General features: G+C 41.9%; 1 protein-coding gene across 3 annotated transcripts in view; it reads left to right on the plus strand.

The window, feature by feature from the left end:
* Positions 1–24172, plus strand: part of LOC308397245 (protein bicaudal D homolog 1-like) — a 29851-nt gene extending 5679 nt beyond the window's left edge. For 2 of the 3 annotated variants that reach the window (XM_080883049.1, XM_080883050.1), the window contains exons 2-11: positions 2934–3146; positions 4937–5089; positions 7572–7876; positions 8116–8290; positions 9967–10461; positions 12573–12751; positions 13009–13387; positions 14048–14242; positions 15818–15969; positions 16778–24172. In XM_080883049.1, coding sequence (XP_080739175.1) covers positions 2934–3146; positions 4937–5089; positions 7572–7876; positions 8116–8290; positions 9967–10461; positions 12573–12751; positions 13009–13387; positions 14048–14242; positions 15818–15969; positions 16778–17783 — 3252 coding nt within the window. In that variant the 3' untranslated portion in view covers positions 17784–24172. Of the gene's footprint in view, positions 1–2933; positions 3147–4933; positions 5090–7571; positions 7877–8115; positions 8291–9966; positions 10462–12572; positions 12752–13008; positions 13388–14047; positions 14243–15817; positions 15970–16777 lie in introns of all 3 variants that reach the window. The other variant, XM_080883048.1, reaches the window with a different exon arrangement.
* Positions 24173–27097: the final 2925 nt, after the last annotated feature.

Genomic DNA, 27097 nt, shown 5'->3' on the forward strand with positions numbered 1-27097 from the left:
TAGGGTAATATGGTACTATGAGATCTGTGAGGAGACTTGAGATTTAACAGGGAGTCAATGAAGAGAAGCCAATTTGGGGGAAATATGCTCTCTCTTTCTAGTCTATATCAGTATTTTGGATCAACTGAAGGTTTTTCAACAAGTTGTAGGGCAGCCCATTAATAATGAATTACAGTAGTCCAGCCTAGAAGTAATAAATGCATGAACCAGTTTTCAACGAATGATGAAAGCGGATATTTCTAATTTTAAAGATATTGCTCAAATGCAAGAAAGCAGCACGCCCATGTTGGGATGACTTCTTTGTGTGTGTGGCTGCTGAGTTCCTATCCATCTACCTGCACCCGTGAAATTAAATTAGTTGCCTGAATTGTATTTTTTGTCACACTTGACTTTTGATAGAAATGTAATTCCATACTCTTCCTATCGTTTTCCTACGGTGTGCCATAAGGTTCCATTTCGGGGGTTTTACTGTTTCTGTTAAATCTGCTCCCTATGCAGGACATTTTAATCATTGGTATTTGGATGTCATCACTATCATTTTTTTATACTCACATAATACAAACAGGATATCTGTAAGAATATGCACAATGTACAATACTTGCAAAAGTCTTCTTATTTATTCTTCAGCACAACCTGAACACTGTCAGGCAGCTTTCTGTGATTTCTGTAAATAATACTTCAGGAATAGGTGTCCAGGGTTCATTCAGATCTCTTTGATGTTTCTGTCTTTTTCCTTCATTCTCTGTCAAAATGATGCCACGCTGCTTTAACAATGTTGAGGTCTGGGTTCTGGGCAGGGCATTTCATGACTGATGGTGTTCTTCTATGTCCCTTTTCTTCTATGAATGTTTTTTATTGCACTGGCAATGTTGTTGATAAGGTGCTGGTTAACAGGTTTGCACAGTAGTGTTAAGGTTTTAGGCAAAAAAAGTACTCTGATGCTAAGAGGTCAGAAACAAACACCGCATGTCTTTTAATAGTCAGCCTGAGTGAATGGGATATGTGACAAGTGAAGCAGAGGGGAAAATGCAGTGAGTTCATTAGTGTAGCTGATGAGGCTAAAAACATAAGGGGACCTAGTGCAGTTATCCTCTGTGATGTCATGCAGCCAATGGCACCCCTCCCTTTATAGTCATCAGACACTGCCATCCTTACTCACCTAATGTTGTGGGATGGATCCTTTCACTCTGCAGGTGCTTTGGAAGAAAAGTCTTTATGCTGGCAAAAATCAGTTAGTAGAAAGTAATTCTCATCCAGGAGGAGCTTTGCTTGAAAATTGCTGAGATATGATATATATAGATATATATAGATATATAGATATATAGATCGAGACGCTGCAGTGACTTGTTTTTGGCCTCTATTTCTGATCTCTGTCAGTTGTGGAAGGAACAACCAAAACTGAGTTGCTCTTAAAAACAGCCTGGAGGTCTAAATGATGCATGCCTGGACAGGGTTTCAAAGCATCCGCACAAAAATGGAGAGGATGTGATGAATTATTCATTAAGTACGGGCCTATGATGAGTCCAACCCGGTGACAGCTTACTGTAACACATAATGATGTTATCTTGTTAAGCAACCTCAAGAGATTTGGTCACAGCAAATGCTTAAAAATGACTTATTTTTGCATTCTGAAGTCAAAGTAATTATGATGGAGGCAAAGAAGGTGAGGTAGAGTCATGTGAAGAAGAAAGTAAGCCCTCGTTCACTTTAAGGTTTTATTTAACAGGACTTAATAAGACTTCTGGGCCCAACACTGCGTTTAATAAGGCTTTTGTGTTTTTAACATGTTTTAATGCTTCGTATCCTGTTCTATTTAATCTCAAAAAGCAATACGTGTCATTTAGACCCCATTCCCACAAGACTGCTCATCAAAGTCCTACCATTAATTAATGCTTCAATCTTAAATATCATCAATCTAGAGCTGTAGCTATCAGTTATTTTAGTAATAGCATCACACTCATTTTAACAATTCTTAACAGAGATGGATTGATCTAGGGCTGCAAAGATTTGAATAATTTGAATAGCTTTATTATAAAAAAAATCACTTTTGCAACAAATTGGAATGTGAAGAAAAGTGAACTTCATAGCTGCTCCATCCACTGCCATTTGTTTCATACAGTAAATGTACAGAAGTAAGGCTGCATTAAAACATACAGAGGAACTGTCAACTTAGTCTGATACAATGTTTAAATTAGGTCACTTGCTGAAGGCTCACGGCAGTAGTTAAACCATTGCCAGAACTCAGTTCAGCGTCAGATACTGTTGACCATAATATTTTATTAAAGCGATTAGAGCATGCCGTAGGTATTACAGGTACTGTGCTGCAGTGGTTTTTATCATATTGATCTAACAGACTCCAATTTGTTCATGTAAATACAGAATCCTCTTTATACACTAAGGTTAATTATGGAGTTCCACAGGGTTCAGTGCTAGGACCAGTTCTGTTTATGTTACATACGTTTCCTTTAGAAGACATAGCATATACTGATGATACCTAACTTTATCTGCCCATGAAGCCAGATATCAAATACCAATTAGTCAAACTGAAGTAATGTCCTAGAGACAAAAAAGAGCTGTGTGACCTTTTATTTTCTGCTTCTAAATTTAGATAAAACAGAGGTTCTTGTACTAGGCCCTAAAAATCTTAGAAATATGGCCACTAATCAGATACTTACTCTGGATGGTAAATAATAAATAGATAGTTAAATGGACCGGGTCTCATGTAGCACTTTTCTATTCTATCTGGCATGCATTACCTTGGTCTCTACTAATTGCGTTAAAGTACATGAAACAATATAAAAATAAAGGATAAAAAAAATCTTGTTAATCACTCATGTATCATTTATACAAGGTGAAAGGGACTTTCATTTTTGTACCTTTCTCCCCAGGTAAAGTCAAGAGAAATAATCCTTTCCCCTCCTGTCCTGTTCCAGGCATTCGGCCAGGCATACTCCACCCAGCGTAAGGTCGCAGAGGACGGGGAGAACAATGAGGAGACACTGCTGCAGGAGTCTGCCACCAAGGAGGCCTACTTTAGGGGTCGTCTCCTGGAGCTCCAGTTGGAACTGAATCACAGTCGAGTGGCTGCCTCCAGTGCACAGGCTGACAGCGAGCACCTGAGCAGCCTGCTGCAGGAGCTCAGGGAGGTACGGTACAATCATAAGGCTCTCATATTTAATAGAGATACTTACTCTGGACGTTTAGACTTATGGATAACTTGATAGAGTGTTTTTAAAGTGTCATCAAAATCATGATCATGGCATGTTTAATAAGACTTGAAATTCGATCACATTCTCATCAAGAAAGTGACTACCGAGTTCATGGACAAGGGGCTGGAAGGGCTGTTTTGTCAGAGACTTCAGTACAACCAGACTTTAAAAACCCTTTACATACAGTCATGACCAAAAGTTTTGAGAATGACTCAAACATTGGTTTTCAGAAACTTTCCTACTTCAGTTTTTATGATGGCAATTTGCTATGATTTCATTACTCCAGAATGTTATGAAGAGCGATCCGACGAACTGCAAAGTCTTTCTTTGCCATGAAAATGAACTTGATCCCAAAAAAAGCCTCCACTGCATTTCATCGCTGCCATAAAAGGATCTGCTGAGATCCTTTCAATAATCTTCTCGTTAACACAGGTGAAAATGTTGACGAGCACAAGGCTGAAGATCATTATGTCATGCTGACTGAATTAGAAAAGCAGACCGGAATTGTTAAAATGAGTGTGAGGCTTGAAATCATTGTTCTTCCTGTTAACCATGGTTACCTACAAGAAAACACGTCATTGTGCTGCATAAAAAGGGCTTCACAGGCAAGGATGTTGTTGCTACTAAGATTGCAGGTAAATCAACCATTTATTGGCTCTTTAAGAACTTCAAGGAAAGAGGTTCAGTTGTTGTGAAGAAGGCTTTAGGACGCTCAAGAAAGTCCAGCAACGACCAGGACTGTCTCCTAAAGATGATTCAGCTGTGAGCTCAGGAATTGCAGCAGGCAGGTGTGAGTGTAACTGCACGCACAGGGAGGCGAAGATTTTTGGAAGATGCCCTGGGTTCAAGAAGGGCAGCAAAGAAGCCACTCTCCCCAAAAAAACCATCAGGGACAGACTGATATTCTGCAAAAGGTACACGGAGTAGGCTGCTGAGGACTGGGGTGAAGACATTTTCTCTGATGAAGCACTTTTCCAATTGTTTGGGGCATCTGAAAAGGTAGGCGCTGCCATCAGTCCTGTCTCGTGCCAACAGTAAAGCATCCTGAGACCTTTCATGTGGGGTGCTGCTTCTCATCCAAGGGATTGGGCTCTCTTAGTATTTTGCCAAAGAACACAGCCATGAATAAAGAATGGGACCAAAACATCCTCCAACAGCAACTTCTTCCAACCATCCAACAGTTTGGTGAAGAACAACACCTTTTCCAGCATGACGGAGCACTGTGCCATAAGGCCAAAGTGATAACTTAAGTGGATTGGGGAACCACGCACTGAAATCTTGGGTCCAGGGCCAGGAAACTCCCCAGACCTTAATCCAATTGAGAACTTGCGATCGATCAATCCTCAAGAGGCAGGTGGACAAACCAAAACCCACTAATTGTGACAAACTCAAAGTGTTGAATATGAAAGAATGGGTTGCCATCAGTCAGGATTTCGCCCAGAAGCTGATTGACAGCATGCCAGGGCCAATTGCAGAGGTCTTGAAAAAGAAGGGACAACATTGCAAATACTCAAAACTTTTAACCACGACTGTATATGAGCTTCATTCTCCATTTTTTTTTATGTCAGTTTTTCATGGTTTTGTGTGGAGATATACTGTAATCCATCCTTCACCTTCCCTCTTTTAAAAATTTCATCCTGCAAACTCTAAATACTGGTTACATTACCTTCCTTTGTGAGAACTGTGTCATAAGCAGCTCCAGCTCTCATTTTGTGCTGTCTTAGCAGAGCAATGAGATGTTGGAGCTACAGCGGACCCGAATGCGAGAAGAGATCAGAGAATACAAATTCAGAGAGTCACGGCTTCTCCAGGACTACACCGAGCTGGAGGAGGAGAACATCTCTCTGCAGAAACTGGTGTCAACCCTTAAACAGAGTCAGGTACAGACAGTGCTCAAGTAACGTCGTGAAACTGTTTCAAAGTGTATGTATGATGCTGAAGGTCATTAGACTTTAGCGCTGTCTTTGAGTTATTAGCTACAGTTACCAGACAGTTATGTATATTCCCTGCTGGCTCAGATGTCAATCAAAGGTGTACTTATCTACTAAGAGGTCCAAAAGTTAAAGAAGCACAATTCATCTAGCACAAAGAAAAGATTACCCTTCTATGTCCCTAGCTGCTGCTGACAGCCCTCTGTCTTTCTGTATACTTCTTTTCTGAGTGAACTCTGAGAATCCATCCATTAGTTAGTGTTCTTACCCACTTAACCAGCAACAATTGCAGGGGAGTCAGAAGCCTGTCCCAGCTTTATACCAGGTATGCCCACGCAGATGACAATATGTGGTCAGGCTAGAGCAAACAGGTGGTCCTGGGTCCAAAACTTCCAGGGCCTTTCTGCATCTGTAGATTTTCTCCTTGTCATCTAGTATTTTATCACAATCCAAACATATGGATATAAAAGAAATGAAGCACACAAAGTGATTTAGAATATGGGCGAAGATGAGATTTCTTCATAATCTCCGATTCATTTCACTTTCCTGTGGAACTTCCAGTTTGACAGGTAAGACATTAAGATTAGTCAGACGCTGAGCATGTGCAGCATTTCAGTATTCATCCACTGTCAGGCCAATGTCTGTGGATTCACTACATTGTATTATGGAGAATCTTCAATCAGTCAGTCACTACGGTTGGTTTTTCTACCTGTTCAGTGTTAAATGACTAGGAGTGGTTCTCATATTTACATCACCGATTTTTTTTCTGTGGCAGTCTCTGATTTCAGGTCATCCTCTACCTCCCTTACTTACGGTGTCCCTCAAGGTTCGGTTTTGGGGCCTTTATTGTTTTTAATATATCTTCTTCCCCTCCAACATATATTGAGCCCCTTCGAGGACATTTCCCATCACTGTTATGCTGATGAAATTCAATTCAATGATTTGCTCCGTTTCAATGAAAAAGAAAATCTAGAAGATACCATCCTGTGCTCAATCAGTCGCTGACTGGTCCGGCGTCCCTCAGCTGGTTCAATAGACTTCCCGCGGAAGTAACCACAGGTTCCAACAGCAAACCATCTGTGTGGGTTACCATGCTTGAATTTGCTTGACAGGAGGTTGGTTCCCTTCTTCCAAGGCCAGGGCCTGTAACAAGAGGTGTTTTTGTGTTTGCTGTGCTGGTGCAAAGGTGAAGGATTGGAATCAGAGATAGAGACCCTTTCTGGCAGCAGTCATAATGAGAAATGTCAGCTCTGCCCAACAAAAGTGATAATCTAGAGATATTGGTGAAAACTCAGAAAGTATACTGTGGTGTAAATGAGACGCGGCGGGTCCAGGGATCATAGTTTTGAGCCATTTTATTTAAATCACATCACACCACAACTCCCACCAACCCCCGAGTCCCTGTGTTTTAACTCGGCGGGCTTGATTAAGGATGCCGTGCAGGTGCGTCCACCCTCGCTGCACGGCACCGCAGGCCACGCCCGACCACATATACCGTCAGTGCTCACTCATGTTTTTCTGAAACATGGTTGAATCAGTACATCTGAGACCAATGTGGATCTGCCTGGTTTCACCCACATATGGGGAGATAGCTACTGGCAAAACAAAAGGTGGGGGTTTGGCTTTATTTGTGAACTGTCAAGGAGAAGATGTTCAGAATACTTTATTGATCCCTAGGGGATTTATGTTGGTTATAGTGCTCCAGTCCAAACAGTAAGAATAACAGACAATACAGGAAGTAAGAAATAGCACAATATATACATATAAGTCACTTACTGATTAATATCTAAATAAGAAAGAAGAGCATGTGCAAAAAGGGTGTAGCTATTGCAGTATACAGTGTGTTAGGTGGATGAGTTGTACAGGGAGATGGCCACAGGCAGGAATGACTTCCTGTGTCGTTCAGTGGTGCTTTTTGGTAATCTCAGTCTCTCACTGAACGTGCTCCTGTGGCTAGCCAGCATGTCATGGAGTGGGTGGGAGGAATTATCCAACATTGGCTTTATCTTGGACAACATTCGCCTCTCCGACACCACCTTAAGAGAGTCCAGCTCCATCCCCACAACATTGCTGGCCTTGCAGATCAGTTTATTGAGTCTGTTAGCATCAGCAGCCCTCAATCTACTGTGGCATGTGACCACAGTAACAAAACCTGCTTAGCCTGGTGAGTGATACCAGCAGCAGGAGGAATGTGTTTTTTACAAAGTTGGACCTACTTGTCACTCTGGGCATCAACATGCCTATCTAAGCTGAAGTATTTAGGTTTGCAATTGCACAAAATATATGCATAAAGTTTAGAATAAATATATATTGTGTTTACAAACATTTCAAAGCAATTTTGATTTTAATATATATTAATCACCTAAACAATGTAGCAGCAACTCAAAATAAAGGTTCATACATTTGAATGTGAATGTCCACTCTTGTTCAGGTGGAGTATGAAGGCCTGAAACATGAGATCAAAGTTCTGGAGGAGGAGACAGAGCTGCTGACCAGCCAGTTACAGGATGCACTGCGTTTGAAGGACATCTCAGACGCCCAGCTGGAGGAGGCGCTGGAGTCTCTGAAGAGTGAGCGCGAGCAGAAGAACCACCTGCGAAGAGAACTTGTTCACCACCTCAGCATGTGTGATGTGGCCTACACTGGGAGTGCAAATCTAATATTCTCCTCAGCACCGCCCAGTGGCACTGCTACCCCAACTACTCTGCTCTCCCCAAACACAGAGGAGCCAACAAGGTGGATATCACACCTACAAACACAGGCACACAGACCTGTCTCCTCGACCCAGTGCATTCAGACTGTAATCTGCAGAAATGGGAGAGTAAGGGGGGGGTGCAGCAGTTACTAATTGGTCACTGGCCACAGCTGCTTGTGTTCAAAGGTCGTTGCTTACATGAAGTTGCTTTAAAACTTTTCTTCTTACTGTTATTGACACTATAGCTTGTGACAAGACACTTTCTGCTCTAATCTGCCAGATGTAACGGTCACCTTCAGAGTGGCTCAGGACCAGTGACGGCTGTGGGCTCAGCGCTCAGGGCTAATGGAGAGTGCAGAAGGCAGTGTCTGAAAACTGAGGGGGCCGCCACATCAGACCTACTTACTGAGATGAACCTGACAGAGATTCAGAAGCTCAAGCAGCAGCTGATAGCGGTACGTTCCAATGATATCATCCTGACATGTAGACTAAGGAAGACAGTCAGTTTAATAAATGTAATAGTTTATGTCAAAGTAAATTAATTTACTTCTACAACCGCACCCAGTCTGCTTCACATTACCAGCAGTGAGTCAGACTGCTTCGTCACCAGTTCTGTTCAAGGCATTTAGGAACAGGCTTTTTAGGAGCAGCCAAGCCGTGGACTGTTTGGTGGTCTCAGGATCTCGTCTCTGCTATTTGGAGATGATGGTTCTGTTGGGTTCATCTGCCCCCAGCTTGCACTGGAGTGCTGTGCAGCTGAGTATGAAGCAAGTGTGAAGAGAATCAGCACCTCCCAGTTTGAGCCCGTGGTTCAAGACCGGGAAAGCACAAAAATGCACGAATTTAAGGATGTTCGTGAGTGAAGGGTGAATGAAGCAGGAGATAGAAAGAATGAGATCATAGATATAAGCAGAAATTTGCTTCCTCTGAAGTAGGGTGTGGAGCTTAGAGTAGAGCTGCTACTTCCCCTCATAGAGAGAACCAGGATGCCTCCTGAGCATCTCGTGGGTGAGGCGTTCTAGGCTAGAAAAGTGGCAGACCCAGAGCATGCTGGAGAGATTTACTGACCCTGGGGGGATTAAACTGAGCACAAAAAGTTTTGTTTAATATGACTAAAAACTGTGAGGATGATAAATAAGCTTTTGAGGAAAAATGTAGCATGTACTTTTTGAGGAAAAATGTAGCATGTACTTTGAATAAAAGTACAAAAAACCAACAACAAAAAAATCAGCTTTTCTTTGGATGACATAACTAATAATGCTTTAAGAAGAAATATATCTGGCTATTATTCCTGTTTTGCTGTTATGACTAGAGATGCACTGATGTCTTCACTCACTTACATGCCAACAGTGTAGCATGTGGCTCGCTGCTGTGCACAAAATGTGCATGAAACACACCGGTTCATAATTGGTCTTCTGGGATAACTGTTCCTGGCTGAAAACTGGAAATCAGTGCATCTGTGTGATTCTCAAAGTAAATTGTTCTTGTGGTCCCCAGGAAGCCCAGTTAGTAAGAATGTATGTGAAATATATCAGTGAGATAAGGGCTAGGCTAACAGCTAACGTCCACCTACGCTTTAGCCACCAACAGCCAGTGGCTTCCAGGTTGCAGCTTGCTGCTTCTGGGTTTGTTTGCACAGTTGCTGATGAACTTTAGTTTGAATTAGTGCTGGACAATCTCATTCTGGTGGCAGACAAGGAAACATTTCTAGGTGTCGCTTAGATGATGATGGTGTCAAACATGGACACAAGTATACACGGCCTTGGCGGCAAGTACCGGCTCAGAACAGTTTCTTCCTGAACGGGTTCTAATTCACATCTTCACATCAGTAGCAGCGTAATCTTTGGTTTTCCCCTTTTAATACGTTTAGATATTAAAACGATTTTTTCCAGAAGATGGTCAGATTGTGATATCTGTGCTACTGTCACTGAATTACTTCCCATTTAAATGTTGTGTTTTTATTTTCATTTAAACAGCCTCTCAGTTTTTTCAGAAATGGGATTGTGGTTGCACCTCTTATCTTTTTACTTTCTTACAACGATTATGTTGACATCACTGTAACCTCAGAAACTGCAGTTTATTAAGTCACGCGGGATACGGCTTTCCTTAATCATGCACTTGGCTTCTTCAGGTTGAACATGAGAAAGCAGCACTGATGACGAGCCTGCAGGAGTCCCAGACTCAGCTGCAGCACACCCAGGGGGCCCTAACTGAGCAGCACGAGAAGACCCTCCGCCTGAGCCAGAAAGTCTCTGCTCTCCGCTGTCTTCATCGAAGGGTCAGCCAGGAGGCTTGTAGCAGTCCCACCTCTCAACTCAACTGTGAAAGTCTGCTGGTGCTGGATAGAGACGATGAGGCTGAGGAGGAAGGAGAAACTGCAGAGGAGAAGAGTAAAAGTCTGGTATTTTCATACCAAACTCCCAGTCTGGAGATCTTGCAGTGCAAGTACCGTGTGGCTGTGACAGAGGTGGTGGAGCTCAAGGCAGAGTTAAAAGTGCTTCATGAGAAGCTTGCTCAGTGTGTGGAGGGAGCTGTGGAGGAGAAGCCAAGGCAAAGGAGTCAGCTCCAGAAGCTGGAGAGGCAGGTTGCCTCTCTGGAAAAGAACTGCCGGGAGGGACGGGATAAGGTAACAAAGTCATACTGCCTGTTGTCATAGAGTCTGTTTCCTCTCCTCTCCTGTGAGTCTGTGAGAGTGAATGTTTCACATTCTCTATCTTTACACTGTGAACTTAATGTGAAGGTAAGATTAGTTTTGCCAGTTTCATGAATTTGTGTGTTGAGTGAATGAAACCTAGTGGATTGTGTTTGGAGGCCCTCTGCAGAGAGAACTGGCCTCCCTGTCTATCAGACTCGGGGTTGGTGGCTGCGGGAGGACAGGTGGATGTGAAAGTATCACTTATTGCTTTCCAATGAATGTGGCTGCTGTTGTCTTTCTCTGAGAGGAGTGTTCAGTTCAAACAGTGTTCAGCTGTCTCTTCACAGATTTATATAGGTTTTTACAGTGGTTATACCAGCTAAGGCAGGATGGTGATGTCAGCTACAGAGTGCTGGTGACACCAGCTCCTGCAGTCATGCAACAAACGGGCTGCAAACCTGAAAACTGATTTGGCAAAGTTGTAAGAATAGTGCATGAGAATAAGGAAGTCGGCTCACAGATAGGTGGAGGAAAATGAAGGTAGTGGACAGATGGGGAATGAAAGCTGAAGCCGATATGCAGTATGTTTGAATGAAAGCAAAGAGATGGTTCTCTATTCTAGTTCTCAGATACTGAGTAACAGGGTGACACATTTATTATCTCTGTTCTGAAGGGAACAGCATTTGGTTACGAACAGCTAAGTAAACAACAAAGAGTTCATGGAAAGGATGAGGACACTGAGTAAAGTAAGGGGAGAAAAGCACTTACAATAATGTGGGTGAAGCACAGATATCAATGGTAAAGAGTAGGCTCAGTGGTAATGGTAGGAGCAGACTGGAATATACCAACTATCCTTCAGCTCATAGCAATGAGAAGGGTTTGTTTAACTCAGGGGTAGAAAACTCCAGGCCTCGAGGGCCGGTGTCCTGCAGGTTTTAGATCTCACCCTGTGTCAACACACCTGAATCAAATGATTAGTACATTAGCAGGCCTCTGGAGAACTTCAAGACAAGACTTGACAAGGACATAAAAGCCAAGCGGGAAAAGATAAGGGAGGGAGAGGGGAAAAAGATGCGTCCACCTCCACCAAGAGCCAAGAAAGAGAAAGAATTTCACTGAGAAACAGCTAGTGTTGAACTTCTGGGACATCAATCAATATTCTGCTTTTTGTTTTTTGGGGGACTACAATTTCAGTTTTGTTTTTTTGTTGTTTTTTTATTTTATTTATTTATTTAGGACAGTGCATGTTAATGAACATAAATGTAAAAAAAAAAAAATTACATGAATGTAAACATGCCAGATTATAGCCAAAGGCTAATTTCCATCTGTTGTCCTTAAACATAAAAAAATAGACATAATAATTCATAAAAATTCATCATTCATTCATAATAAAAACTCCATCACCAAACTTACACACACACACCATTCTGTTCCCAAATAAAACATTAAAACTATACAACTCATACATGATCACACACTTGATTTGTCCATAACCAGTTTTTAACCTTTGCCTTAAACAAATTGAGTGTAGAGCATTCTCTAATGGGTTGAGGAAGACTGTTCCACAGATGGCCTCCCTTAACAGAGAGGACGTTCTGCCCAAATGCTGTCCGTCTGTGGGGTATAAACAAGTCTCCTCGGATTGTAGCTCGAGTGGTCCTGTCTGAGCTTTCTTTATGCCTAATGAACTGCTTTAGTGGTGGTGGAGCAAGGGAGTGTAAGACTTTATATATTAAACTCACTCTTTTAAGTTTCACTAAGTTATTGAAGTTCAGTAATTTATGTTTTTTTTTTAACACATGACAGTGGTGGTGGGAAGTCGGTTTTTTGTCAAGTAGTTTTAAACTTCTTTTATAAATGTTTTCAATAGTTTTAGTGTTGTTGGACAAGCAAGTGACCAGGACGTCAAACAATAGTCCATATGAGAGATGATCATTGAGTAAAAATAAGTTTTTGCAACATTCATATTTAAATTATTACGTATATGATTAAAATTTCGATTATTAAATTTAAGTACCTGGGACACTTTATTTATGTGTCCCAGGTACTTAACAATTGTGCATATGTTAATTTTTTCTCATTTCCTTCTCCTCTCTTTTCAGATTTGTAGCCTGGAGTTTGAATTGCAGGCTGTTCAGTCAGCAGCCAATGAGAGCCAAGGGGCACTGAACGCAGCTCAGGATGAGCTGGTAACCCTGAGTGAGGAGCTCGCCCAGCTCTACCACCATGTCTGCCTGTGCAACGATGAGACGCCCAACCGTGTCATGCTGGATTACTACAGGTGTGACTGTTTTACTGCTCTTAGAGTATCCATGGAAATTCAAATAATAAATAAAACCACTCACATCATAGGTGTGTTTGTCTGTTCTATAAAAACTTCTTTAAAAAATAATATCATCTACGAGAGGCCTGGGAGCTTAAGGGTGAGGGTTTGGTGAGCATTGAGCTGTTTGCTTGCTTTCTTTTACTTGATGTCTTAGTTGAGAAAGCACCTATGACACTAAAGGTTCTGTTCCATTATCTGTTCTATTCTTCCAGACAAGGCAGGGGCCTCAGGGGCCTTAGTTCTAGTCTCAAAGCCATGTGTACAGACAACAGCAAAGTTCTTCTCACACCACGCCTAGCCAGACGGCTTGCTGCTGTTGCTTCAACAACCTCAACTCCAGGAGAGTCGCGGACGCCCTCGGAGTCTCCATCCAAAGAGCCCTTACATGGAGGGAGCCGAAGAGTGGAGAAAGAGGTCCTTCAGGTGCCATCTGAGCAGAGCCTGCCACCTAGCACACCTCCAACCCGCTCACCTAGCATCAGTGCCTCTTCATCATCATCGTCATCTTCATCGCCAGCCATGGAGCCTGCTGGTGAGCTGCGCAGGGAGCCCATGAACATCTACAACCTCAGCGCCATCATTAGAGACCAGGTACATCTGCCTGTACCTCCTGATGTGCTGCTATATTGCCAAAGGTCTTTTCTCATCCCTACAAGCATTCAGGTGTTCCAAATACTTCCATGAACATGGGTGTATAAAATCAATCACCTGGGCATGCAGACTGCTTCTACAAACATTTTTTAAAGAAAAGGTCCTCACTATTAAATATCCCACAGGCAGCTGTTAGTGGTACATAACAAAGTGGAGGCAATCGGGATCAACAGAAAGTCAGTCAGAAAGTGGTACGCCATATAAAATCACAGAGTGGGCTCCGCGGATGCTGAGGTGCATAGTGGCTGTGGTTTCCAACTTTCTGCCGAGTCAATCGCTGCAGACCTCCAAACTTGTAAAGATTAGCTCAAGAACAGTGTGTAGAGAGCTTCAGGGGATGGGTTTCCATGGCCGAGTAGCTACATCCAAGCCTTACATCACCAAACACAATTCAAATGCTATAAAGCACGCCACCACTGGACTCTAGAGTAGTGGTGACATGGTCCAATTCATGTTCGTGTGAAGGCAGATGAGCAAATACTTTAGGCAATATAGTGTTAATCGTTGTTCCTCCTCTCTACCACCTTCTTTTCTTCCGGCATAAGATGTGACACCTCCAGTGGTTTCCTTTTTTCTTATCTGCTCCTGTCTCCTCCCCAGGTGAAACACCTACAGCGGGCAGTGGACAGGTCACTGCAGCTGTCCAAACAGAGGACTGCAGCCCGGGAACTGGTTCCTCTCTTGGATAAGGATAAGGAAAGCTGCATGGAGGAGATCCTGAAGCTCAAATCTTTACTCAGCACCAAGAGAGAGCAGATAGCCACTCTTCGACTGGTGCTCAAGGCTAACAAACAGGTGAGTATGGAAACGTGATGGTTAAGTTATTATAGGCAACAATATTTCAATAATTTTCCATTGCTGACATTTCCCTACGTGTATTTAACAAAAAAGTAAAACCCCTCAGAGAGTTTTAAGCACCAACCCAACAAGTAGTGACATAAGCATGTAAATAAATGGTAAACGGACTGATTCTTATATAGTGCTTTTCTACTCTCTCATAGACAGTGAAAAAGAAAAGAACTGTTGGTTTGAATGGACGGAGCAGTTTGGTTTTTATGCTTAAGTGCTTTCTTTCTAACAGTCACAGATGCCAACTTCCCTTCTTCCTAAAAACTGGTTCTTGGACTTCCTCACATGTTGGCCATGTACATCTCACATTTGCTTTCTTCCTCTCCGTTATGCATATGAAACATATAAATGATATTTGCAAACAACTGATTACTGCTGTCCACTGCTAAATATTCTAGACAAATAGTCAAGGAAAGTCATTCTGAATCGGTATACGTAATATACACTAAAACCCCTGTTATACGAGTACCTACTTGGATCAAGGTCATAGTACCTGATACCAGGTACCTGCTCAGCTGGGGTTCCAAGCGATTTGAGCAGGTACTAAAATGTGACTTCATGTCAATTGGCTGTCAGATAAGTGTCCATAAGAGGGTCCTGGAAACCCTATTGATCCTCTACCTAATCACACGAGCCAAGGTGTGAAAACAGGTGTGAATCACAATCAGCTAAGGTTTTGGATGAACCCATTGTGAAACCTAGCCCCACCCTATCATGTGATTTACTGAGGTCAAATGACCCAGGATGTGAGTGGGCGTTAAGGCGTCTGGGAAGGATCTCAAAACTGGATCATAGGTGGCAGACAGTTGGTGTCATAAGCCACCTCCTCTGTTCAAAGATGGTCGCTCACAGTGGACATAGATGGCTTCTTTTACTCCTCTTTCAAACCATCTGTCCTCTCTGTCCAAATTGTAAGCATTGGCATCCTCAAAGAGTGACCTTTGACCTTTAGATGCAGATGGACAGCCAAGTGTTGTCCTATGGAGGTGGCTCTTCTATGTTGTGCCATGTGTTTATGAAGTGGCTGTTTGGTTTCTCCAATGTAGAGGTCTGAGCATTCCTCACTACACTGTACAGCATACACTACATTGTTAAACTTGTCTTTGGGATGAACCAGTTTTTGTCTGACTGTGTGGCTGGTCTGAAGTACACTTGGATGTCGTGCTTTGAGAAGACTCTCCGGAGTTTCTCTGACAAACCTGCTACATAAGGGTTGACAGTATTGTTCCATTTGCCCTTCTGATTCTCCCTAGACAGAGGAACCTCTTAGGGACACTCCCAATAGGGCTTGAAAATCTGGAACTCTCCACAAATTGCTTTTAGAACTGAAGAAGCTTCTCGGATGAGAGGTGAAACGTCTTCAAGAAACTTAAAGTCCAGATGCTTTTCTTTCCAAGCTTTTTAGACTACGATGAACCTTCACAGACACTTCACAGTAATTCAAAACCAGTTTATCCAAGTAGGTACTAATGGAAAAGGGGCTTAATATACAGTCACTAATATGTCTGTGTGTTTAACTAGACAGCAGAAGTGGCTCTGGCCAACCTGAAGAGTAAGTATGAGGCGGAGAAGTCCATGGTGACCGACACCATGACAAAGCTGAGGAACGAATTAAAGGCCCTGAAGGAAGACGCCGCCACGTTCTCCTCTCTGCGAGCCATGTTTGCTACCAGGTCAGAGAACAAAACAGAACATACTGAAGCACAAACATTTCCAGAAACTCTTTGAGAATCCATGTGTTGGGTTAGTGCAGGGGTGTCGAACTCCAGGCCTCGAGGGCCAGTGTCCTGCAGGCTTTAGATGTGTTCTTGATCCAACAAAGCTTATTTAAATGGCTAAACGACCTCCTCGACATGTCTTGTAGTTCTCCACAGGCCTGGTAATGAACTAATCATTTGATTCAGGTGTGTTGACCCAGGGTGAGATCTAAAACCTGCAGGACACCGGCCCTCGAGTCCTGGAGTTCGATACCTGTGGGTTAGTGTGTCAGGGAAAGCCTCTAAAGAATTTAACCAGGATGTAATAAGAAGTCCAGTCATTTCTCTTTCCAAGCTCCTTAGGATTACCATGATCTGGATGACCGAGCACCCACACAGACAACCAGGAATGTACTTCATTAATGTACTAATGTACATCACAGCCCAGCTCTATTTCTAAAGACAAACGGTCCAAAAACTCAGCTTTGTGTTTCCTCTCAGTCAACAGACTTTGTCATCTTAAAGAATAGGTTGATATTTCATGCATTTACATTTTCCTCATTTTACTTGTTTCAGTCTTTACAAATGCTCCACACAGCACCCAGCTGCTTTTATCTGGAGCTTATTAACTAGCATCACGTATCTTTTTCACCATACTCAAACTTAGACATTCCACCAGGTAATGTGTAGCTATCCAATTAGAGTGCAAACATCATCTGTCTTTCTTTCCACATTTTACATTTTAGTTCATTTTCTACACTACTCAAATGTCTGCTTTGTGCAGGTGTGATGAGTATGTGACCCAGCTGGATGAGATGCAGAGGCAGCTGGCTGCAGCCGAGGATGAGAAGAAGACTCTGAACTCTCTCCTGCGGATGGCCATCCAGCAGAAACTGGCCCTCACCCAGCGTTTGGAGGACTTGGCCTTTGATCAGGAGCAGTCCCATCGCACCCGGGGGAGCAGGTTGACCCGTGGAAAAACCAGCACCCCCAAAGTAAGTCCCTCGACTTTGACTACAGCCTCCAATCCTGCTCAAGGGTCCAGTCCAGCTTTGGCCCCTGGCAGCCTCCCTTCTATCAGCCCCACACCAGCTCTTCGTAATGATCCCTCTGACCACCTTAGCCCAGCCACTGCGGCTCTGGCCTCAGCTACCACCTCCCTCACCTCGCACGCATCCTCTCACAGTCCGTCATTACCATCGGTTGCCTCGCTGAGTGGCCCTCCAATGCCAGGGAGCCCCCCTTCTCTGGAGACCCCCTCGCCTCCTTCAGCACAGACCCCACCCTCAACCCCTCTGAGGGTTTCTCACTCCCAGTGGACGGTTGGGGTGCGGACGTTTGTGGTCGACTCCCCCAGTTTCAGCGCCAACATCTCCCCTGCTCCCGCTCGCCCCTCAGGCCTATCCAGGCACTGCACTCCACACACTCACACCCCTCCTCTCTCCCCCACTACCAGGCCCACCCAGCCAGGATCTGCTCCCTCCTCTCCCTATCGGTCCCCTGGTCTGGGTCTCAGACGGTCCACGTGGAGCCCCTCACCTCGAACTCGTCCCCTGCCCAGCATGACACGCTCATCCGTCCTTTACACTCCCTCCTCATCCTCCCCTTACTCCTTCCCTTACTCCCCATCTTCTTCCCACAGCTATTCATCTGCCTATTACAGCTCCCCTTCTGCTTTTACCCCCTCTAGCTCCTACCTCACCTCTGGCACCTCCACTTCCTACAGCCATTCCTCACACTACACGCCCCTCTACCCCAGATTCTACAGCTCCTACAGGCCCCGGGAATGACGCTGTACTGCAAGTCTGTCAAAGGCTACTGCACTGAGCTCCCCGTTTCTAACAAACTGCAGCCCCCATAACGCTTCTCTTTTATCACCTAAGAGGGGGCTCACAGAAAGGAGGACAGACTGGTTTCCCGTTTCCTGTGCCTAAGCCGTGGCCAGTGGGTTCTGAATGTTCAGTGACTTTGCTCAGGGATTATATGGAGCACAAACGTCCCCGCCTTCTTTTATTCTGAGACTGCTGACTGGTTCACAGGAGGACATTAACGAAGACTTTCCAAAGTTTTTAGCATTTAGATGAATCAGGTTGACTACACATTGACTGGACACTTACATGTTTAGATGGGGCTCATGACACATGAAACACTGTACTCTGTATTCAGTTTAATACTCACATTGATTGGTAGTCTGTCTCATATCCTCTAAACCGACACATTTTTGACACAGAGGAAGCAGTGTTTTTGCTGTGGGTCCTCTGTCCTAGACCACGGTGAAAATCCTCATGGCACAGATAATGATGCATAGCTTGGGCACTCAGTTACTCTCGTGGAGCCCACAGGTTGTGTGGACAATTGTCTACAGCTGCTCGTTTTCATTTCCTTCCCTCGCTGCAGGCCAGTGTACATTCTTGGGACACTCCTCCCGTTGTGGTCTTCTTTGTCCAGGGTGTTGCCATGATAAAGCTCATCCCTCAGTATTTTTTGTTCATCTCTAGCAACACCCAGTGTTCTTTTTTTATATATAGCCATACACTCAGCTATGCATGTTCACTGTCCCTCCGCTTGCCTTTGAAAGGTCTGTGTAATTGCAGTTGAAGGCTGTTTGGAAGGTTTGGGATGGAGAAAATCTTTTAAGATGAACAGGAAGCTGGGATGAGGGACCTTAAACTGTATGATCACCGTATGATCAGTTGATACTATAGTATACCAACCGTACCATCTCATCTCATGTGTTCTTGTAGCCAACACACAGTTTTCTGGTTAAGTTTTTTTCCCCAAAGATTAGAGTTTTCGTTAAAAGGAAGAAAAAGTTTAATAATTTTATTAGTTGAAGACGCCACACATTTCTGATTTTTCTTTTCTGCGCAGTACTCAAGGCTGCGTCAGGCTCTCCAACCCATCAAATTTCAGATTTGCCTGAAACGATTCAAAGGGAAAGATACACTTCTGTGTGTTTCTTTTTGTCCATTTTTGGTCATTTTAGTAAAAGTCATCACATTTTGTGGCAAAAGAACGAAATGATGTTTTTCCTGCTGTGAAATGTCAAAACTGCTCAAATTTGACCTGAACAGTATGTGAGGGTTAAACAATATGAATTATGTGCCTTGTATACGAGAAATGTACAGAATACAGCAGCCCCCACCTTCAACACTGTGCTCTCTACAGGCCTCTAAATCTGATAGCAGAGACTGGACATCCAAATATTTTAGATTTTTCAAGGATCCATCATTCCAAGACCAATTTATAGTCTTTACCAGATATTTACCCTAAAAATGAATAACCTAGCTTAAGTTAATCAGTGTTCATTCCTTTAAGGATTTTTTTTGAGGAAATCCTTTTCTCTGCATATTCTTTTTAAGAAGCGCTGACCCATGAACATAATCACAGAACACACTGCATGTATGGCATGGATATATAGGGAAGAGCACATTAGCTATTAACACATTAGTTAGTAGATCACTGTGTTGTTTTCTTGGAAAGCTACCATATCCTCCAGAACCATCATTGAATTCTTTCATGTATTTATTTTCCCTAAAATCACTTTTTCTGTAATATGCTGTCATAGACACTGAGCGGAAGTGATTAAGCATTACTCTGACTCACTCCTGTCATGGTAGACTTGGTTGTAATGGCATGCCAACAGTGTAGCATCTGTAAAAGAATGAATGATTTCAGCATAGCTGAGGGCTCACCTCACCAAAGTTAGTGAACCTGACATATGTTATTCAGCCTGGCACGAGTCATCCTGGAGCTGGATGACCTGTAGCATCATGGTGTGGTTTGAACTGGGAGAAGAGACTGGCTAAACCGAGTGAGTGAGTGAACTTAAAGGAAGAGTGAAAAGAAATACGCTTGTTAATCAAGGTTGATATCTGTTTTGAAACTGGCCTCTTGTGTAACCACTTCTTGATTGACAGATGATGTGAAGCTTCTTGTGATGTGAGTCTACTGACAGTTATTTTGAAAGATGCTTGACGGGCCTTAAAAATTCTGTTACACCTGATATCTCAGCAGGAACCAGCTGCACGGTACTTACAGTTTAGCCTGCTCTGGCAGCTTGCCTTCACCTGGACACAAACAGATAATGTGCTTCCTTTTACATGTTACTCCTCCTGTACCTCAGGCTAAAATGCTGTTCTTTACGTATTTGTCTTTGGCTTGGATTACTTTTAGTCATAATACTTTTTTTGGTCTGGATACTGTTCGTGAAAAAAATCTGGAGCCAAAATGATCAACTTTGTGTGGCCTGTCACTTGCTTTTTAGATTTAATTGATACTAAAAACAGTCAGAAACATAAATAAATAAATAAACGATTTGTTTGTTGCAGTGCCATTCATTGACAAAGCGCAGAGCCAAATAAACCAAGGAGCACCCCTGGGGTGTCAGGCCTTCAGCACACGCACCAGCAGTCGCCTTCTTTGGAGTGAAGATGTCTGAGTCCTCGTGTCTTTGTTACTTAACCATAACGTACAACAAAATGTGTCGTGCACTAGCATACACACTGAGTATTCACACGCTCGTTAGACTGACTCACAGTCACAGCTTGGCCTTCTACAGACACCTGCCCTCAGCATTGTTAGTCTCTTCTGCCCATTGACTGTATGACAGCCTCCCTGTAAGGCCAGTTTACTGTGCTGGGTTTAGCATACAGGGCTTACAAAATAGAGACACAGCTTTCTGAGGTCAGTTCTTCAGGCACAGAGGTCACTCACTAAGGCACACAATAACAGTAATGTTTCCACACTGGTTACATGTAGCAGATTAAGAGAACGTCAAATCTTATCCACTGCGGTCCTTTCATTTCAAACACATTCACATTGTCCTGATCTAGAACAGTCATACTGCATTTCCTTCTCCACAAGCGTTCAGTTAGTTCATTACAGAAGTCATTTAATACATAAATATGTTTAGCTACTGTAAGCTGGGAAAAAGCAGACAAAAAATGTGATTTCTTACTCGTGTTTGTAGGGCTGTGTGCCAAATCATGCTCCAGGAGACAACTGTGTAGAAGATCACAGCAGAACAATGCTTGTACTGTTTTGTAGTCATGATGAATACTACAATTTGATTTCAGTGCAGAAGTGAACTAAGTGAAGGCTACAGGAAACAGGGAAAGCCAACAGTATTGTCAGCAACACTGCAGGTTTATCACTCAGAGACATATTTACCGCGTCATACAGTATATCACTTTAGTTACATCGGTGAAGCCAAAGAGGACACATGTTGTCCGAGTTAAAGTTAAAAACACCTTCCCACTTTAACCCGACTGTGGTACATGTCCTCTCTTTTTATGCAACATCCTCCGGTGATTATTAAACACGCAGGACTGCCTTTCAAGTGATTATTTTCAAATGGGTTTGATGTTTGAAGGCTCGCAGTGACAAAGTAACTCGACCCAAATCCGTTAAAGCAAACATAACGTTTTCTGTTTAGAAAATGTAAGAAGTAGAAAGTACAGATATTTGTTTAAAAACGTAGGGAGTAAAAGTAAAAAGTAGTCGAAAATGAAACTACTCGAGTAAAGAACAGATACCTGAAAATTGTACTTAAATACAGTAACAAAATATTTGTACTTTGTTACTTCCCACCCAGAAAGACAAGTTACAGTGATGGGCAGCATGGCTGTCTGCGGTCACAAAATCGGTCCTGGCATTTTCAATCCAGATGATTGCTCAAAGATAGATATAGATATATATATATATATACACACACACAGTTTTGAAACAGTTATTCTTGTTAATCACGTTGTTACAGTTGTTGTTTTGTTAGTTCTTAGCTGCACTGCACACATGTAGCAAAAAGCTACACTTTGACCATTAGCCACTGCTAATAGCTAAAGTAGCCGTTCACTTTACTTGAATCCTTTACTTGCTCCCTTTCTGATTACTTTCTTCATCTATTTTCTCTCCTTGTTAATTTCACCTCTCGCTTTCTCATCCTCACAGTGGCCTTTCAATTATGTCAGACTACCAGTCCAGTCCTATTCATACCAGTTTTTTGTTTATATTTTTTTTACAGTTGTTTCTCAAAAATCCTCCAATTTTGATTTTGAAGTAAGTTCTGAGCTTTCTTTTCCCCCAAAACGGATCCTTGTCAGGAGTTGATATTTTATAAATGTTCAGGAACTTCACAATAAGTAGTCCAATTTTCTGTTCAGTTTTTTACAGAGGAAATTTAAGACATTCATACTTGTGAATTATTAGAACCCTGATTTAGTCAATTAGTCTTTCTGGATGTTGTGGAAATCCAACTTAGATTATTTGCTGGAGGGATTTTTACCCCTCTTGAAAGAAATCCGATGAATAATTGGTGGAACTGGTTGGTTGTTGTCATGTTTCCCTAAAAGGTCCAGGGGATGTGGAAAAGCAACAAAATGTGGTTTAAAAAAAGAAGATGTGAAGGCAACATGGTTAGATTAAATATTCTTATTAATCTGTTCTAACTAATCAAGCTTAAAGAGACAAGTCGCCATCGCCTTTAGAAGAATGGAAACACAACAAGGCTCTGTAGTCGGTGACTAAATATAAAAGTAAGTCAAAAAGTGCTACCAGAACAGGATTAAACAGCTACCACACACGGGTCCCTGGCTGCAAACCAACAAGACTCTCTGGCACTAGAGCGCCCTTTCTCCAGCCTTAAAATCTCCGCCTTAATTGCTTAGTAAAGTTGGCTGGGGAAAGGACAACACCTAAGGCAGGAGAAATCAAAATCCCTACAGACCCTATTAGGGTCATAACAGGTGGTATAAATGGAGGTCTCTCTGAAACCTGTGGGAGTCCCTCTTACCATGAAGTGTCTTCAAAGTGCTCAATTTGTAAGATGGCTACATTAACCATTGGTGGATTTGTGGCCTGAGATGAATAATTAGTTGTATCTGGACATTTGGCTTCTCCAGACAGTGTATAACAGAGAGCCACATAGTTTAGATGTCCAGACAAGAAAGATTCAAGGAAAGCTTGAACATTAAAAAAAATGAGTCTAGATAAATATTTAAAGGGATAACATTTACCTTAAATGCTCACATGCTGGTCATATGAAATACCTAGAGCCTTTTAACACCACAGGAGTTTATGAAAAGGGCAGCAATTATATATATATATGCACATATTTATTTTATTCAATGCAACTGTAACTTTTTTTCCCTCTTATGAACACACAGCAAAGTAGTTTTGGTGTTCTGATCAACTGGTAGCTATAAACACGAAGTATAAAAATAATCGTCCAATAGGGAGGAAACAGTTTTTTTTTTACTTCAGTTATTAGCACACCCTGAAGCACTTTTATCAAACTTTAATGTCAGTTTACTTGTTCACCGTGGCTCATAATCACAGCATTTCATGTAGCATAGCCACATAAATTTAACAGATTATGTAACGGTAACGATTTTGGTGTGGGATCATGTGGCACCTGTCAATTTATATGATCATGTGGAGAGAAATGATTTGGCGTTGTTGAAGGCCATACTGGATCCCCGGGGTTAAGTGGTTTCTGTTTTTGCCCCTCTTGTCCTTTATGGAACATGCTGTTGAGGTCACCTCCTTGGCTTACTATCAATATACTTAGCAATGTACCATCACGAGCAGGAACAGAAAAATTCACACCAGGGTTTGTGGAAATGTAAAGTTTTAAGATGAGTTTCACTTTAGCTTTCATGGAACTAAGTGGCTGCTATGTTTCTACTGTTCTTAAATGCATCCATAGACCCACCAAGAATGATTCAATTTAATTAAGGGAATAAAGTCCACTTATTATGTATTCAGTTCTAGACTAATTTTGTATCTTTTGTAGTTTCCATCACTTTGTATGAGTTTTACTTTGGTCAGAGGCAGGGGCACTGCACTGCTTGCATTTAAAAACAAATAATTTTGTTGAATTTATAACCAACATTTTAATCTGCTTTTCCAGTATCATGTTGCTGAATGTACTACACAACACTGGGATTCATGCTTTCTTTTCATGCTGTGATCATACTGGGTGTTCTGTGCAAACAGCTATTGATCTGTCGTTTTGGCACCCAGACTATTAAATGTCATACAGCTGAATGTGTTCAATGCCTGTTTGCTTTCTAACCACTTGATAAGCAGGTGTACATACTGAGTATTTCAAAGCTTTAAATGTACAGCTTTATGTAAATGTATATTGCAAATACAATTGAATACCATGTGTCATTCTTTGCTACTGATCACTGCTCAAGTCACTTACACTTGACAAATTTCCATGATTTTCATTTGTATTTAGATGTTTGTAGTTCTGCCTCTCTACAATCTGCAAATATACAGCCTTAATCTTACTTTATATGAAATATTAAATTCAAATTTGACCTTTTTCTTCATGGATGTGTTGGTAAGTGTTAAATCTCCTGTTGATAAGCCTTTATTATTCAAGTGGTTAAATGTGAAATAATACCATTCAAAGTTGGTTTGCGTCCATCTAACAGTGTCAGTTTCTTGCAGATTGTCAGTAGCCTTCTGCCACAGTGCCGTTCCGTATTCACTCCCCACAGCTGAGGGTTTGTCCTTCTTAGCACTGATCACAGGTAACAGCAATGGCACAACATATCAGCAGGTGTGTGATATCTGTTGGCAAGCATTCTCCCTGCATCGCTTTAAACTCTGATCCAACATTAGATTATTATGTTGTTGTCACCTGTAAGTTTCAGTCAGATTCTTTCACATGCTCGCAGAACAAATTAAGAAATTATTAGTGCTGTCAGCGTTAATCTCGTTAAAACTACGTTAACGCCATAACAGCATTAACGCGGCAAATCTCCGTTAGCGAGTTACCGCGTATCGCCCCGTGTGTGGGGCTGCGCGGCATCAACGCGTTAGCCTGAGTGGGTTTCTCTGAGTACTCTGGCTTTATCCCACAATATGTGACACAGATAAAGTACTTAAAACACTGTATGGTTTAATGTGGCTCATACTTTAAGGTTCTTTAAGCTTCAAGTTTCTCTACACTCCAAAATTTGGAGGTGTGACCGTGGCAGTGTAAGAAGAACCAATATCATAACACTGAAAAAAAAAAAAAAATCTAACGTTACCAAATGAGGAGTGAATGAAGCCCCATGTTCAACATGCAATCTTTGTGTACTTGTATTGATGTCATAAATAGAACGGTGAATCATAAATGGATTGGTGCCGATATATTTCTACTCTTACTGGTCTTAATCTGTTTTGCATAACGTCTGAACAATGATTTCTAACTCGAACTTTCATATCGTCAGCAGTGGCAGTTCCTCGACCCTCTTCCGTTGCTCAGAAGACGTTTGTGAGTCTTCATCACCTGTTGAAAAGAGCCCATAATACCAGTCTGTGATACTGTCATCCCAGAAGAACTGCAAAACCGTTTCTGCATAGACTCGACCTGAGAACTGTTCCACAATATCTTTGGTTATGTTTACTTTGAAAAATCAAAAATATTACTGAGACAGTTTCTACTGCTAGGAGAGCAACATGAACCACAGTCCCTCTTTATCTGTGTATCAACCCATTCAGTGCTGGTCAGATCCTCAATTTGTGTCATTCACTGTGGTTATTATGTCTCAGTTGGCTTGTTGCCCGGTTTTATTATGTGACCGCAAGATAATATTCAAAGGAAGAGGTTAGCAAAAAACAAAGAGGGATAACTACAGATGAAGAAAGTAAACAGGGGTTTGAGGAAGCAAGGTGTTTGAGTTTAATCTGAGTAACAACAATACCTAGAACTACAATAATACAAAGTCAGGTGAAGTTTAAAGGTTTTATTTGTTTTGCAAATGATTTAGATCATTTAATTTCAAACCTTTTAGATAAAATGTATTTCAGAACCTGCTAAATAAATAAAACAAACGTCACACATCAATTTAATAATTATAGAAGAAGAGCATTATGGAGAGGTTCCAATTGAACGTTGGATAAAGGGTAGTATTATTTATCTTAAAATAAAATAAAAAAACAAGCTCACTGTCTGCCTCAATGTTAAGATGATAATAAATGACGATAAAAGCAGAAAAGTTCAAGTTTATCATTTTGTCCACATCTGACTGCAGCCTCTCTCTCACCTCCGTCTGCAGCCCTTTCCATCCTTGTGATCCCAGTGTTTTTCCCCAAAACATTCCCATAACAGAATGGTTAAACCCTCATTTGCACTTCATAAAGTATGCACAAGGCTTTAGCTTTTTATACAACAAAACTTGTTGCCTGTTTTAAACTTCTGTATAAGGAAATATAAACATTTACTACTACTTTTTTCCCATTTCTTCTCCGGTCAGGTTTTTCCACAATATTTTTTTAAAGTCCAGAAAGCTGAAGACATCACTGGCTTTGAGGCCAAGGGAAAAAGATCTGTATGACTTCAAAATGACTAGCAGTTATATATGATAAATAAATAAATATAGATCTCAAATACTTTTGACCATTTCTTTTCATTCTTGGATTTCTTACCACCATTAACAGATCTCACCCCTGTCTCTCTTTCTGTCTAGTTGGAACAGATTGTGGACAAAGACACATAAGACTAGTCAGTAAACTATGTTATTCACCTGAGTTCTGCTATAATACAGGCTTTTAAAATACCACCCCAAACAAAACGCTAACAACCAAAAACAACAAATTTTCCCAGTAATACATCTTTTAAACAGATAATGTGATTATGTGACTATTATTGCTTTAAGGAATTTCACGCATATGTGCACATACATAACAAAGGCTATCAGTTTTGACCAATCATGGTGGCCACCCAGACCAAAAATGCCAGGTCTGATTTTTTGTCCCAGTCGAGCTCTGATTTGGATTGTGGAATTTGGTGTAAGAATGAAAGAATGGATCAATGTAGGTCAAAAAGTGCACCAGCACTGAAGATACAAATACCTCAGAGACACAGCTAAACACTCCTCTGGGTCAACACAATCAATGTCCTTGAGTGGCCCAGACTTGAACCTGATTAAACATCTCTAGAGAGATCTGAAAAATGCTGTACACCAACACTCCCCATTCAACCTGACTGAGCTCGAGAGGTTCTGTAAAGAAGAACTGAGAAGCTGCCAAAGGTGGTTCAACAAAGGCTATGAATACTTACGTACATGGTATAGTTTTGTTTTTTATTTAAACAGTAATCAAAATC

Source organism: Rhamphochromis sp. 'chilingali' (genome assembly GCF_963969265.1).
Source record: "Rhamphochromis sp. 'chilingali' genome assembly, chromosome: 5".
Taxonomy (NCBI): Eukaryota; Metazoa; Chordata; class Actinopteri; order Cichliformes; family Cichlidae; genus Rhamphochromis; species Rhamphochromis sp. 'chilingali'.